Source organism: Glycine max, chromosome 9 (assembly GCF_000004515.6).
Source record: "Glycine max cultivar Williams 82 chromosome 9, Glycine_max_v4.0, whole genome shotgun sequence".
NCBI classification, from domain to species: domain Eukaryota; kingdom Viridiplantae; phylum Streptophyta; class Magnoliopsida; order Fabales; family Fabaceae; genus Glycine; species Glycine max.
The window spans coordinates 41,093,180-41,107,687 of NC_038245.2; the positions used below are offsets into that span (position 1 = coordinate 41,093,180).

General features: G+C 30.7%; 1 protein-coding gene across 1 annotated transcript; it reads left to right on the forward strand.

Annotated features, from left to right (window-relative positions):
• The first annotated feature begins 1,191 nt into the window (after nt 1–1,191).
• On the forward strand, nt 1,192–7,433 carry LOC100788215 (atrophin-1). Its single transcript, XM_026123808.2, has 4 exons — nt 1,192–1,452; nt 1,563–2,450; nt 6,539–6,607; nt 6,703–7,433. Exons 1-4 carry the CDS (start codon nt 1,324–1,326, stop codon nt 7,138–7,140), a joined length of 1,524 nt encoding a protein of 507 aa, XP_025979593.2. The 5' UTR covers nt 1,192–1,323; the 3' UTR covers nt 7,141–7,433.
• The last annotated feature ends 7,075 nt before the right edge of the window (nt 7,434–14,508 follow it).

The following is a 14,508-nucleotide window of genomic DNA, read 5'->3' on the forward strand; positions in this document are numbered from 1 at the left end:
TTCAAGAAAATCATATCAATAAAAATCTAACCTTTTCAGTTTATGATTTATGAGAAACTGAAAAAATCTCAATATTAAGTACTCCCTAAATGATCTATTAAAACATAAAACGTGATCATACAAGTAGATCATATCTGAACACAATAAATTAGACTGTTGTTAGGTTCTATTCTAGCTAAAGATGGATTAAACACTTACTTTCACCGATTCATGCAAAATCTATTTTATCGAAGTTCATAAAAAAATTATTTTCCACGAAAATACAGTAGCAAGTAAACATAACAAATGTCCAACTCCACGTTTAAATGTTGAAAATAGCTTCTCCATCTCATTTTGTTTGATATTATAGTAGTTTTTTTTTGTTTCATTTTAATTAATTGTTATTTCATAATATTAATAAGATATTTTTTTCTTATTCATATAATCTCAATCCTTTATTCAGAATAAAATCTAAAATGTTGAAAATAGAAATCTAAAATATATTAACAAATACATAATTTTAATAAAATCTAAAATATTAATTAAATTTCTTAAGTTATTGGTCAAAATCTTAAATGTTAAAACAAAATAAACCAGAAGAAATTTTCTTCTTAATCAAAATAGTTTTTTCTTCTTCTCAAATGTTAGGCATAGGGGGATATGTACAATAGAGACCTTTTTTTATTCATATATGTTTTAATCATTTATTGTAGACTAAAAAAATAAAAATGGAATAGAATCAAATTAATATGAAAAAAGTGAAATGTAATTAAAAAACACATAATTTTTTTTAAAAAACCTAAAGTATGAATCGATTATCTTATTTTATTTGTCAAAATATATTAAATATTAAAAAAAATAGGTTAGAAGAAATATCTTTTTCTTAAAATGATTTTTTCATAAATGTTAAGCACAGGGGGGGAATACTCCTCAAAAAAGGGGGGGATGTTGAAAAGGGAAAAGCGAAGGGGCAGAAATGCAAACCCCAAACAGCAAAGCGAGGGGAGTGAGGAAAAATTGTAGAAAATGGATAAAAGAATGAGAAGAGACAGATGGAGTCCACGTCAGGTATCTAAGCAAAGGGAAAGTGGTGAAATGAACGGCGCAGATGTTTCCATTTCAACCCAATCCTTCAATCGTGACCGTCATCATCAACTCATCACTCATCACCCTTGATTATTATAATTTTCCACCACACACACCTCATTTTACAAAACCACCCCCACCCCTCTCTCTCTCTCTGACTCAATTATATTAAGACTCTCTCTCTCCATCTCTTTCTCGATATATACCGTAAATCCAATCCAATTCCCAATTTTCGAATCTACCCTTTCTCTCTCTACGATGGAGCCTTCCTCGATCTCTCCACCGCCAGCTCCGCCTGCCACCGCCGTCCCCTTCCCCGCCGAACCCAACGACCACCTTCCACCACCCATTCCCGAACCACCTTCTAACCACCCACCCTACGCCGAGGTAAATTTCAGAAAACCCTTTTTTTTATCATTCCTCTGTTTTTTTTTTTCAAATCTAGTTAACTCACTCTCTCACCCTCACTGCGTTTGTTTTCTTTTTGTGTGGTGAAGATGATATACACGGCAATCGAGGCGCTGAAGGAGAAAGACGGTTCTAGCAAGAGGGCAATAGCGAAGTATATTGAGCAAGTGTATACGCAGCTTCCACCGAATCACTCAGACTTGTTGACTCAGCACTTGAATCACTTGAAGAGTAGGGGATTGCTCCAAATGGTAAAAAAATCTTACGCCCTTCCTAGATCTGTGCCCGTGTCTGTTCCTGGACCTGCACCCACACAAGGGACATCAGCAGTGCCGGCTGCTGTTGTTGCCATCACGACGACTCCGAGGCCCAGAGGTCGGCCTCGCAAGGCCCAAAATCCAGTTCAGAACTCGCCTCTGCCTCAGGACACTGTCAGGGGGGAGGTTCAGCAGAATGCCGAGCCGGTCTGGGCTGCGCTTGGGCTTGCAGACGAGCCCGTGCAAGCGGAAGGCAGTGGCAAGAAGCGAGGTCGTCCGAAGAAGAGTGGCATCTTAGGAGCGGGCCTGACCAAGAGGGGCCGTCCTCCCGGCTCTGGAAAAAAGCCGGGCCGTCCTCCCAAGGCAACCACAACAGATGTTTCTGCTTCTGCTGGGCCCAAGAGACGTCCAGGCCGCCCGCCCAAGAATCAGTCGCAGCCCACTCTCATTCCCTTTGCTCCGGCTGTATCTGCCGCTTCCGTGGATACAGAGCACGTGGCAGCATCAGCTGAAACTGCGCCGGTTGATGCTGACGCGGCTCTCGGACCAAGAGCCCGTGGACGGCCGAAGAAATATGCTGACGAGATGATTGCTGCGGGCCGAGGCAGGGGACGGGGCCGTGGGCGCGGTGGCGGCGGAAGAGGACGAGGGAGAGGGCGTGGTGAATTGCCTGCACAGCCCAGAAAACCAGGGGCAAGGCCCGTGGGTCGTCCGAAAAAGGTAGTATACATATTTTCTCTGTTGACTACTAACAATTTGTTAATGTGTCTTTTTTTTTTTTTTTATCTGTGTGATTTTGGTGTGTGATTATGTTTTTTTTTTTTCATGTGTGCGTATGGATGCTTTAAACTATTTTGTACGTGACTGCTTTAAACTATGTACTAAAGATTGAGTGCATAAATAGCATTTATTGTTTTATTGATTATCCTATCCTCTGTGACTTTAATATACATCTCTTTAATTTTTATTTGGGGACATTACTTGGAGTGGAATTGTGATGCCTTATAAATATTAGTATATAAGTTTTCAAAAGTATATTGGGTTATGTAAATTACAAATGTTTTTTTTTTTTCAATTATTTTTTAAAAACTTTTATTAGATCCCCTTTGTCTGTTGTTACATTACTTATTTGCTATACCGTGGAGCATATGACTAAAACCATTGTGGCTTTATGTGTCAGTTTTTTTCCACATATAAAATGGTTTTATTCTATTTTTTGGGGTATCTTTGGTTTGAGTTGATGACGAGTGAATAGCTGAGAGTATTGTGGTAAATTCTGTTGAACATTATGTGAATTTTATGTTTAAACTGCCAGTTTAATTTGTGGAGTTATTGTGAACTGTGGAATTTATCATGAGTGAATTATGCACTTTGAATATAAGGCTTTTGTAGTAATAATGTGTGATGAATATGTGTGGAATTCTGTTTGAACTGTGAGGTTGTTTGTTTAGAAGGACTATTGTGATGTGCAGAATTTAAGACGAGTGTCTGACAAAAGTGATTTTATGTACATAAAATTTTATTGCAGGTTCTATTTTAAAATCTTTTTATGATTAAAATTGTTTTTGTTCTTAAGAGGCACACAATTTATGCTTTTTGTTGTTTTTCTTTATAAGCGTAATGTCTGTTTTACGAACTTATTGGTAGTATTATTTTGTTGCTGAAAGATTGATTGGGAAAATAGTTTTATTATGTCATACTTGTTCGACTTTAAAGTATCCAAAAATTGGGCTATGTATATTACAGTTGTTTTTGTTTTTAAATATTTCTTAAAAAAGATTTCATTGCATCTTTTATCTGTTTTAATAATGCTGACTGCATTATGTGGATCATATGTGATTAAAACAGTTTGGCTTTATGTGCCATTGATTTTTCAGAGAAAAAAAGGTTTTATTATAACTTTTAGCGAATTATGCACTTTGAAAATAGGAACTTTTGTAGTAATGTATGCTGAAAAGCTGAGTTTGTGTTTAAACTGAAAGTACACTGCTGAGCAAAAAAAAAAAGAACTGAAAGTACACTGCTGAGCAAAAAAAAAAAACTGAAAGTACACTTTGAAGGACAATTGTGATATGCAGAATTTGACATTGAGTATTTGAGAAAGAAACTTTATGGATTATATATAATTTTATTTCAAGTTATATCTTCATTAAAATTCTGATTCTTTGAGGCATCATTTATGCGTTCTGTTTTTCTTCTTTGTAAGCTTAAGGCATGATTATGAACTTATTAGCAGTAGTTTCTTTTTGTGTGTGTGGATACTTTAAAATCTTTTATACTTGGATACTTTGAAATATGTACTAGTTTGATTGTGAAAATAGTATTTATTATGTTCTCCTCTTTAACTTTAATATATATATTTTTTTCTTTTCCATTTTAGTTGGGGGATATTTACTTGGATTGGGTTATAAATTAAGAAAAATATATTGGGCAATGTAAGTTACAAATGTTTTTTTTTTTTCATAATTTTTTTAATTATTTATTCGATCCTCTTTGTATGTTGTTATATTGCTTATTGCATTACCCTGGACATGTGTAAAACAGAGTGACTTAATGTGCTTGAGTTTTTTCAAAGAAAAATGTTTTATTTTATTTGTTTTGGTATCCTTGGTTTGAGGTGATGTTAGGTTAATAACTGAAATTTTTGTGGTAATATCTGTTGAAAATATGTGAATATGTGAATTTTATGTTTAACCTGCAAGTTTAATATTTGTGATAATAGTTTGACATGTGGAAGTTAACATGAGTGAATTATGCACTTTGAAAATAAGAATTTTTATTGTGATGTCTGCTTAAAAGCTGTGAGTTAATGTTTAAATTGTTGAGTATACTTTGAAGGACTATTGTCATATGTAGAATTTAATGAGTGTCTGACAAAGAAATTTTATAGATCATACAAATTTTTATGTACAAATTCAATATTAAAATCTTTGTATAATTTAAAATCATTTTTATGAACTTTTGGGTAGAAAAATTTGTTTTTTTTTTTTTTTGGTATGTGTGTGTGTGGTGTGTTTGTTTATACTTGAAAATCTTTTGTACTTGGATACTTTACAATCTGTACTAGATTGATTGCAAAAATAGTATTTATTATATTATCCTCTTTGACTTTAATAAATCTTTTTCTTTTTCCATTTTTAGCTGGGGGATATTTACCAGGAAACAAATTATAATGCTTTGTAAATATTGGTTTATAAATTATAATTTCTGTTGAAAATACTTGAGTTTAATGTTTAAACTGCATGTTTAATTTGTAGACCTATTGTGACTTGTGAAATTTAACGAGTGAATTATGGACTTAGATAATAGGAGCTTTTGTTGTAAGCTGTGAGTTTATGTTTAAACAGTAAGTATACTTTGAAAGAATATTGGGGCATGCAGTATTTAACACGAGTTCCTGTAAAAGGATATTTATGGATTATATAAAATTATATGCACAAGTTCTATATTAAAATCCTTTTATGATTTAATTTTTTTTATTCCTAAGTATGTAATAAAGTTTTTAAAGCTATTACATCAATTTCTGTGTTTTTAGTCAATTTTTTTAAGCTTATTATTGCATGTCCTACTTTTTTTGCCTTTTTATTTTATAGAAACAGTTCTTATTCAGTTATTCACTTTTTCTTAACTGTTTTGGTATAGCTCCCCTGCATTGCCAATGGACCATATGAATAAAACCGTGGCTTTATGCACCGAAAGTTTAAAAAGAAATTAAAAGTTTTGTTTTCTTAGAAAAATCTCTTCAGTGAACTTTGTCTTTGGAATTGGAGGTGACAATAGTAAGTAAATGAAAATATTTTGTAGTAATGTCTGTTGCATACCTGCGAATTTTATGTTAAAACTACAAGTTAAAATTTTTGTAGGATTAATATTTTTTTAACAGCATGTAGGATTAATATTAATATGGCATGTAAAATTTATTTAGTGAATTATGCACTATAAAGTAAAAAGTATGTTCTGTTTTTTTTTTTTTTTTATGAAAGTATGCTCTGGTTATTTATCTGAGTTTGTGCATGTTTAAAATTGATTTTATTCTTAATTATACGGTGTATACTCAATGCAGTAACTATTGCGTTTTATGTTTAAATGTTTGAATTGTTTTATTACTTTTAGATGCCCTACCTTTTTTGTTTTGCTTTGTAAGTTTTATAGAAATGGAACTTTATGGATTATAGAAAAATATGTTCGAGCTCTATAACAATTTTATTTTTTTTTTTATAATTTTTAGTTTTCTTTTTGTTCCCAATATACTAATTATGTTACTACTTTTGCATTTCCTGTTAAAGTATTTGAATTTTCTTTATCATTTTTAGATTTCCTACTTTTTTTGGCTTGCATAATTTGACGGTCTCTCCATAATAACACTCATTTTCAAATTTGTCCTGTACATAAATTGTTTTCAAATTCAACCCTGTCGGTTGTTGCCGTTTTAAGTTTTAACACTAATAGATCAGTAAAGTTACTGTGAATGACAGGGATCAAATTGAAAGTGACTGTCATGTTTAAGGATTAAGGACCCTGAAATATAGTATTTTTGGTCTCTATTGTATACCACTTATTTTTAATTTGGGCCCCACACCACTGTTACAACCCCAACAAATGATGCTATAATAGTAATATCAATAGACAGGGAGGATGGAATTGGAAACTCTTCAACTAAATTGAAATATTGTTTGTATTAAAATCAAATTGAAAATGAGCATCACCAATAAGAACAAATAAATATATTTTAACTTTTTTCTTTCTCTTCCAAATTTTATACTATGTTCTTATTTGCATTTTCTATTGCATCTATTTTGGTGGGACAGGGTTCAACTTCTGCTAGTACTTCTCAAAATGCTGCAAATGAAGATCTCAGGAGGAAGCTTGAACACTTTGTAAGTTGAAATAGTCTTTGGTTTGAATTGTCAATTATTTATCATCACATTTTTTGAAGTTGTCATATTTGATCCTATGTTTCATGAATTTGCAGCAATCAAAAGTCAAGGAATCTCTTGCAGTGCTTAAGCCTCATTTTAACCATGAAAGTCCAGTCACTGCAATTGCTGCTATTCAAGAGCTAGAAGTACTGGGAACTATGGACCTCAATGTACCACTAAGGGATGAAACACTTCCACATCAAGTGGAGCTGCCACCACCACAGCCACCAGTGCAGCAGCAGCAGCAGCCACCACAGCAGCAGCTGCAGCAGCCACCCCAGCAGCCACCACAGCAACACCTAGCACCACAACAACTGCCGCCACAGCCACCGATATTTCAGCAAACATATCCTCCATTTCATCTGCCGCAGTTCCACCATCACCAGCCTTCGCTGCAGTTCCAGCAACAGCAGCAGCAGCCGCCACAGCCACCGCCACAGCTATTCCAGCACCAGGCACAGCCTCCTTCCCACCAACAGTTTCATCCTTAGGAATCAGGCCCAGGCTAGGAAGAATTACATGGTCCTCAATTTGATAATATGATGCTAGGAAGAATTACATGGTCTTCGATTTGGTTATGAACAATCTGAAACAAGTGTTTTAACAAGGCACATGAGGGGTAACATATTTGTAAAGCGAGTAGGCAGTAGCAGAACTGATTTTTCGTCAAGTGAATCGATTGTCCATTTAGTTTGTTGTTGTGCACTATTCTAGATTGATCCCTGAAGTAATTTTTAGATTTTAGAGTACTGATAATTCTGTTATTGAAGTAATATTTGTTTGACTTTGGCAGCTTTAGATTATTAGTCATATTGTTCATGTTGGTCTATTTTGTTGTTTTTAACCCCTCTTTGTTTTACCCCTCCGTTTTTTGTTCATTGTGTGCTGGAATTTTTCTGGTTCTTGTTTGATAGAATTTTTATGCTTTGGCTGAGACTTAACCTTGGAGCAAAAAATATGCCTAGATAGATTGGTAAACTTCGTCAAAGTTAAGGTTAGATAAAAAAAAATAAAATTCAAGCTTTAGGGAAGATACGAGTTCAATGAAAGCACATCATTTGTTATTTCAAGTTTAATCATTTTTCATATATTTCTATTTAAAATCAAAATAACTATTTAATTTTTACAAAAAAATAAGGCTATATATATATATATTTTATATTTAGCAAATACTTCTTAATTTGTGTGTATTAATTTTAAACATTGTTTTAGAATAAAAATATTTAATATTTGAAGTTTAGTCATATTTAAAATTATTTATTTATTTTCAAAAGTATATTTAGTGAGATCAAATTTAGGTTCTTTTCTACAAACTTAATGTGCATTGTCATCTGATATATACTATTAATTATTAATTTCTTCATCAATAGAAAGTTGTGAATTGTAAATGGTCCATATAAACAACAATCTTTGATTCATATGTAGTGAAGTTGTCCTTGAGATTCTTTACCCTTAATTTGTTTGATAAGTATATTTCAAATTCCATTTTGTGCACTAATAGGGTCTAACTTGGTTAGTTAAGGAAAGTATATGAGTATTGTAAACTCTTTAATATTGTGTTCATTTCTTACTCTTAAAAAAATATCTATTTGTGCAATGTTCTTCCTTTTATCTCTTCAAATGCCTTCTACTTTTTCCGAAACCAATTTCATTCTCTAATGATATAGCACCTGTTTGTTTGGGCGAATTTTATAAATTTGATTTTCAATTATGTTTTTAAGGCACTTTTCAATTATGTTAGTTTTACAAAATTCTGTTAGTAGCATTGTATATTGACATTGCAGATTTTTGAATGATAAAATCATACTAAATTATGACGACAGAGTAGCTGGTGTGGTGTCTCAGTGCCAGAGCATTTTGTACATGATCCTTTATTTTTGGTCCAAACAGAGTGCAAAAATATACTGACCATAGTCCATTGAACAAGGTCGGTCATTTTATTTCACGATTTTGAAAATCCTCCATTAATTTTTTATTTTACAAAGTCCATGGATATTCTCCTGCGTGCAAAATGATGGTGAAAAAAGAGAGTAGAAAATGACTAAAACTATTTTTTTTTTAAAAATTAGACATTAATAGAGGACTTGTAACTTTAAGGATTAAAATATCCAACTCATAATCTCGAGGACTATAGGTCTTTATAAAAAATAAATTAGAAAAGATTGCGAGATTTATATTAATTGCATACTCTCCTTTTATTTGTTTTATAGTGATTCATAAGAAACTTCTTCATAACACTCTCCCTTAAATCTAATAGGCCAATTGTGACTTTCCTTCAATCTTCATCCTAAGCTTAAATTTGATTCTCGACTCTTACATCACATATTTTACTTTTATTTATTGTATAGATTTGTATTTCTTTTTTTAACATCGGTTTTGATACATATAAAAGTGTTGTGTAAAATATAAATCTAGTTATTATAAAATTACGTTTTTCCAAGGTTCCATTAATTTATTTGGTCTATCTGTGTCATTACATAGTTCTATGTTAAATATGTCTAGTCCTTATTTATAAAATATAACAAACTTTAGTTTTAGTCTTTTGAAAATTTTGTTAGTTTTGATTGATATCATTTTTAAACGATTTCTTATACACGTATATCAAGAACCATTCTCATATGGCATGTGAGGTAGCTTATCTACAAGCATGTCACATCACCGCAAAATAATAATAAAAATTGTTTTAATCTTTTGAAATATATAAAGATCAAAACTAACAATTTTTTTTTTTTTTTGTAATAATTTGTCTGTCATCCAATGTTAGGCACTTTGACACTATACTAATGTCATCAATTTAGGGGTGATTGGCTGTTCATATTATCTCTGTTTGCATCCGCATGTTTACTTTATTAGTTTCACACTTCTTATTATATTTCAAAAAATTCATTTCAAAATATAAATTTATATTTTAAAATGAACTTTTTAAAAATGTAATGAAAGATGCATAATACAATAGCCTATTAAGTTTAAGTTTGAATCTAGAATATCGGTCCAAGATAGGTCCATTATGTCAATATAAAACACTCATAATCATCAAGGTTTTAAAAACGTACCTTATCACAATTTTGGCTCCAACCAAATTTAATATAATTTTATAAAAATCAATAAATTTATTATATATAATCATTTATGATTAAATTTTATATTATTAATATACCATCATTATAATTAAAATATTTATAATAAATCTGAATATGATTTACTGTTCGTTTTTATTACATATTTTAATTACAATATAATTTAAATATTTAAAAGTATTTATTTACTGTATATTATAAATTTTATTTGCATAAAATAAATATTTATTCTGTGTGCAGTGTACCACAGGTTAAAATATTTGTTATTATAATTTTATTAACATGAGCTATGCGTTGAAGAGATTTTAATTCCTTAAATATAGGATCAAAGTAATTCCTTTATCATATTTTATTCTTTTGTAAAAAAATCACATTTTATATTATTTTTACTGATTACTGTAGTAATTCCTTTATCATATTTTATTCTGTTGTTTTTGATAACTAAAATGAAGTTAGTGGGAAGTTCACCTATGCTAAACAATTCACTGAGGATTGAGTTAGTTCATCTTTTGAGCAACTTATGTTGGGCCAATCTAAATGAGCTGGATTAACTCCTTTTAACACATAAAAGGAAGCAAATGATCGAGATGAAAGGTATCAAAAGAAATTGAAAATTAAATGTCAATTTTGAATAAATAATTTTATATTGAATAAAACTAGACAAATTTAATAACATATAAGCAAAAAAAGATTATACGTCTAATGCATTGAGATCGATTTTAGGTTTTATGTAGTATTTAATCCACAAATATTAATTACACTTACCTATCGGCTATCGACAGAGGCAGCGAATATGGTTGGAAAAAAAAAGAGTCATTCAACTCAAGAAGTTTTTTTTTTATGCCTATGAATTTTATTTGCATCTAGCAATGACCGTGGTGGGAATGTACCAAATACTACCTTGATTGTGTTGCTTTTTTTTTTTTCTAATTATATTTAATGGTGCGCGCTAAAAGTCAAAGGTAATATTATTGAAAAAAATTCTAAGTTGCATATAACAAGTAATTCTCAATTTGTGGAGTCAACCTATTCAATTGCTTAGAATATAATTTTATCTTCTTTGTGTGGCTTGGTGCTGAAGATAAAGAACGGATATAAGTTGTAATTATTTTTTTAAAGCTAATTAAAATTATTAATATTATAATTAAAAATTAGTATTTAGGCAACAACCGGGAAAAATAATAAATAACAATCTTTCTAACAAATTAGAACATCCCTGATATATATATAACCATAATATGGTATCTGTGCAAGATCGACTACCATTATCATTGTTGGGCTGATGCTAGGTGCATTTACCATTATTGCTGGTACACCCAACATTTTTTAAAAATGTCAAAATTATCCCTGTCCTTCCTTCTCATTTTAAAAGCTGTTTTTTTTTTCTTTTTTTTAAAAAAAAATTGTCCCAACCATTTTTGTGCAGCGCTTCTTCTTCATTTTCTCTCTTGGGTCCGTAGTGCTTTGCCGTATTTTCTTTGTTTTCTTGCTATCGGTTAGCTTCAGTGAAGGTGAGGTGTCAATGTTCATTGTTGCAGTGGTTGGTTCATCGTCGGCGACATACGAGGTATGCATTTGTGCTGGGTGTGCATGAGGGTGGTCCATAAATCGTACGAATTAAGTTGATCCGTAAGGTTGATACTGATCAAATTGATCCATATGTTGGTATTAAGTATACGGATCAAGTTGATCCTTAAGCTTCTTGCGGATCAAGTTGATCCGCAACAAGCTTACGGATCAAGTTGATCTGTATGCTTCTTGCGGATCAAAACACATTACGAATCATCTCATTCCATTAGCGGATCATCTAAATCCTAAACTACCTCTACTGTAGATGACCTAAATCTCTATGCAGATCAACTACATCCCTACAAACTACACTACACCAACAAACATGGAAGCACAAACGCAAGGGAGAAGAACAATGGAAGAAGAGGCTTACCTCGACGTCGATGGAGCAGCATGAACAGAAGAAGAACGCGCACAGTCGAGGTGAAGAGCACCACCAACACGCCACCAACAATGCTGAACAACAACGCACAGTAGAAGAACAGGCTCAACAAGCACGCTGACAGCCAAAGAACGCACAGAAGAGGAAGTTGTAGTCGCAAAAGGAAGAAGAAGCGAAAAAGACACAGCACGAACGGAAAAAGAAACTGTTGGGTGCACAAATTTTTTTAAAAATATGGCAGGGATATTTAAGTCTTTTCCCAATAAGTGTTGGGTGCACCAGTAAAAATGCTGAGTGCACCTAGCATCAGCCCCATCGTTGGTTAACATTTTCATTATTTTTTGGCAGTTACTACGTTGACATTTGTTTTTGGTGCCAAGCTAGGTTGACACGTGACATTACAACTAGAAATTTATAATATAAACAAATTTTTGTTAACCATGATATCAATGAAGTTGTTCTGCAAAAAGTAATAATAAATCTACTTTGGAGACCTTGAGGCACACATATATTAATTAGGATTTAAACTCTTGACCACTTAATTAAAATACAAAGTCAGTATCACTCACTGTTTTGAAAATCGGACGAGCCAATTCGACCAAAAATTGGTCATGTATTTGTTTCAACACTTCCTAAAAATTGATACGTCCTTAAACTGATTCAAAATTGGTCGAAAATCGATGGGTTAACTAATTTCTCTTAAGACTGTTCTTTTTAAAAAAAAAACTTTCAAAACGACGTAATTTTGGTTTAAAAAAAGAAATATTATAACTTATCACACTTTTAAGTGAAATTTACTTTTTATTGTTATCAATTTAATATATATTGTTATTTTTTGTTCAATATTAATGAAACATTGTATTAAAAAAATATTTTATTAAAATCGATTCGATCTAGATTGAACCATTCATTCTTGAACTAATGTTTTTATGGGTTCAATTTTAAAAAATATTACCATCATTTGTGTCAACAAATGTTTGGTACATATTTTTTTTATCAGTAATATAAACATAGATAAAATAAGGCAATTGAATAACCTAAAAATTGTTAAAAATATAAAAATTAAGCACTTCTAAATTATTGTATTACTTTTACTTAACATTATTTCATCATATATATTATATTATGTAGATAGACAGAAAGAAAATAAATAGTACTATACGTTTTGGAAATATAACAGTTTACAATGTTTTATTGAAGAGAAATCGATGAAAAACTAAAATAAGAAAGTAAGCTCTAGAAATAAAATATAATTTTTCAAGTTTTTATTTAAATTGTATTTTATTTTCTCTTCTTTATTTTCTACTCGAACAAATAAATTATTATAATATTTTTACATCATATCATAAAACTTAAGTGATTAAATACAAAATGTATCTTGTTAACTTGTGTCTTTATTCTAAGGATACTGATTAAATGATTAAAAAAATATATTTTATTAAATATCATATGAAAGTGCATCTAAAAATTGCAAGAGAATACGTTTTTATGCATTTTAATAAAAAATATTTTATCTTTCTTTTTCTTAACCTGTATCATAAAGAATTTGAGCTATTTTATTGTTTTGCATTGCTTCTAAAAAAATAATTAAGAAATGAAAGTAACACAACACATTCAATTTGATTAAAGGCGAGTAGTTGTTTTCCCAAGAAAAAATAAAGAAAAGAAGTGAAAATAACACAATTCCAATTCAATTAGGGTTTCCAATTTCCATGGAACCCCAATCTCTCCCTTCTCTTACCTCCTCGACCTCGACGACAAAGATATTATTATTAATAACAACAACAACAACTCTCTCTCTTCCCTTAAACACGACAGGGTCCGAAAACATGTTGCGACTTTGCAATACTATTCAAAGCTTTTAGTTCAATTTTTGAAGATCTCGTTGTTCATATTTGATTAAATTTTCATTTTTCATTTGTAATAAGGTTTTTCATTAATCTATTTTATGTTTTTTTTTTAGTTTCAAGAATTTAATAAATTAATTAGCACACCAATTCAAAAAGAGAAATTGCTGTAAGCAAACAGAACTTAAAAGGAAAGAAAACACATTTCACAGTTAGAATTAATCATAGCCGAAATCATTAGTTAATTTTTGCAAGGAGTGATGACAATGGCACGGAGTTTAATTAATTTTGGAAGAATAGTTTTTTTTGCTAAATATTTTGGAAGAATAGTTGACAACCAGTATGAGTAGATTGGAAAGAACACCTATTGAATTAATTGTACCAATTTTTTTTATGAATTCAAATAGAATACTTTCTAGCCAGGTTTCAGATATGGGCAATTAGTGATTAATTTCACATTTAAAATTGTCCACGCATATCATAGTTGGCGTGAAAAGAACATGTGCCATGACAGTGTCTAGAATTAAACAACATATTTAAATATGAATTATGAAAGCTGACATATAGGGCAATGAATTTAATTATTATTCACTATCCCTTCTCGCCAAATTTACTGCTATTAAATGTTTCATGAAGCGCTCTCATCAATTATATGTATATCTAGACTTGACCAAGAGTAATAATAATATTATTAATGTTTTTTTCACACAAATATTAAATAATACTATTTGTTGCATTTTTTATATTTATTAAATATAATTAATAATTATTTTGATAATATTATTAAATATAATATTGATGACATATATTATATTTAATATATCTTAAAAATGTCATTTTTTATTAATCATTTATAATAAACTCTAAATATATAAAGTTTCATTTTTAACATATTTTTTCACATTCATACAAAAATTCGTGCGTTGCACAAATATCATATGTAGTACTAGTACATATAAAAACGAAGTTCTAATACTTTTACAT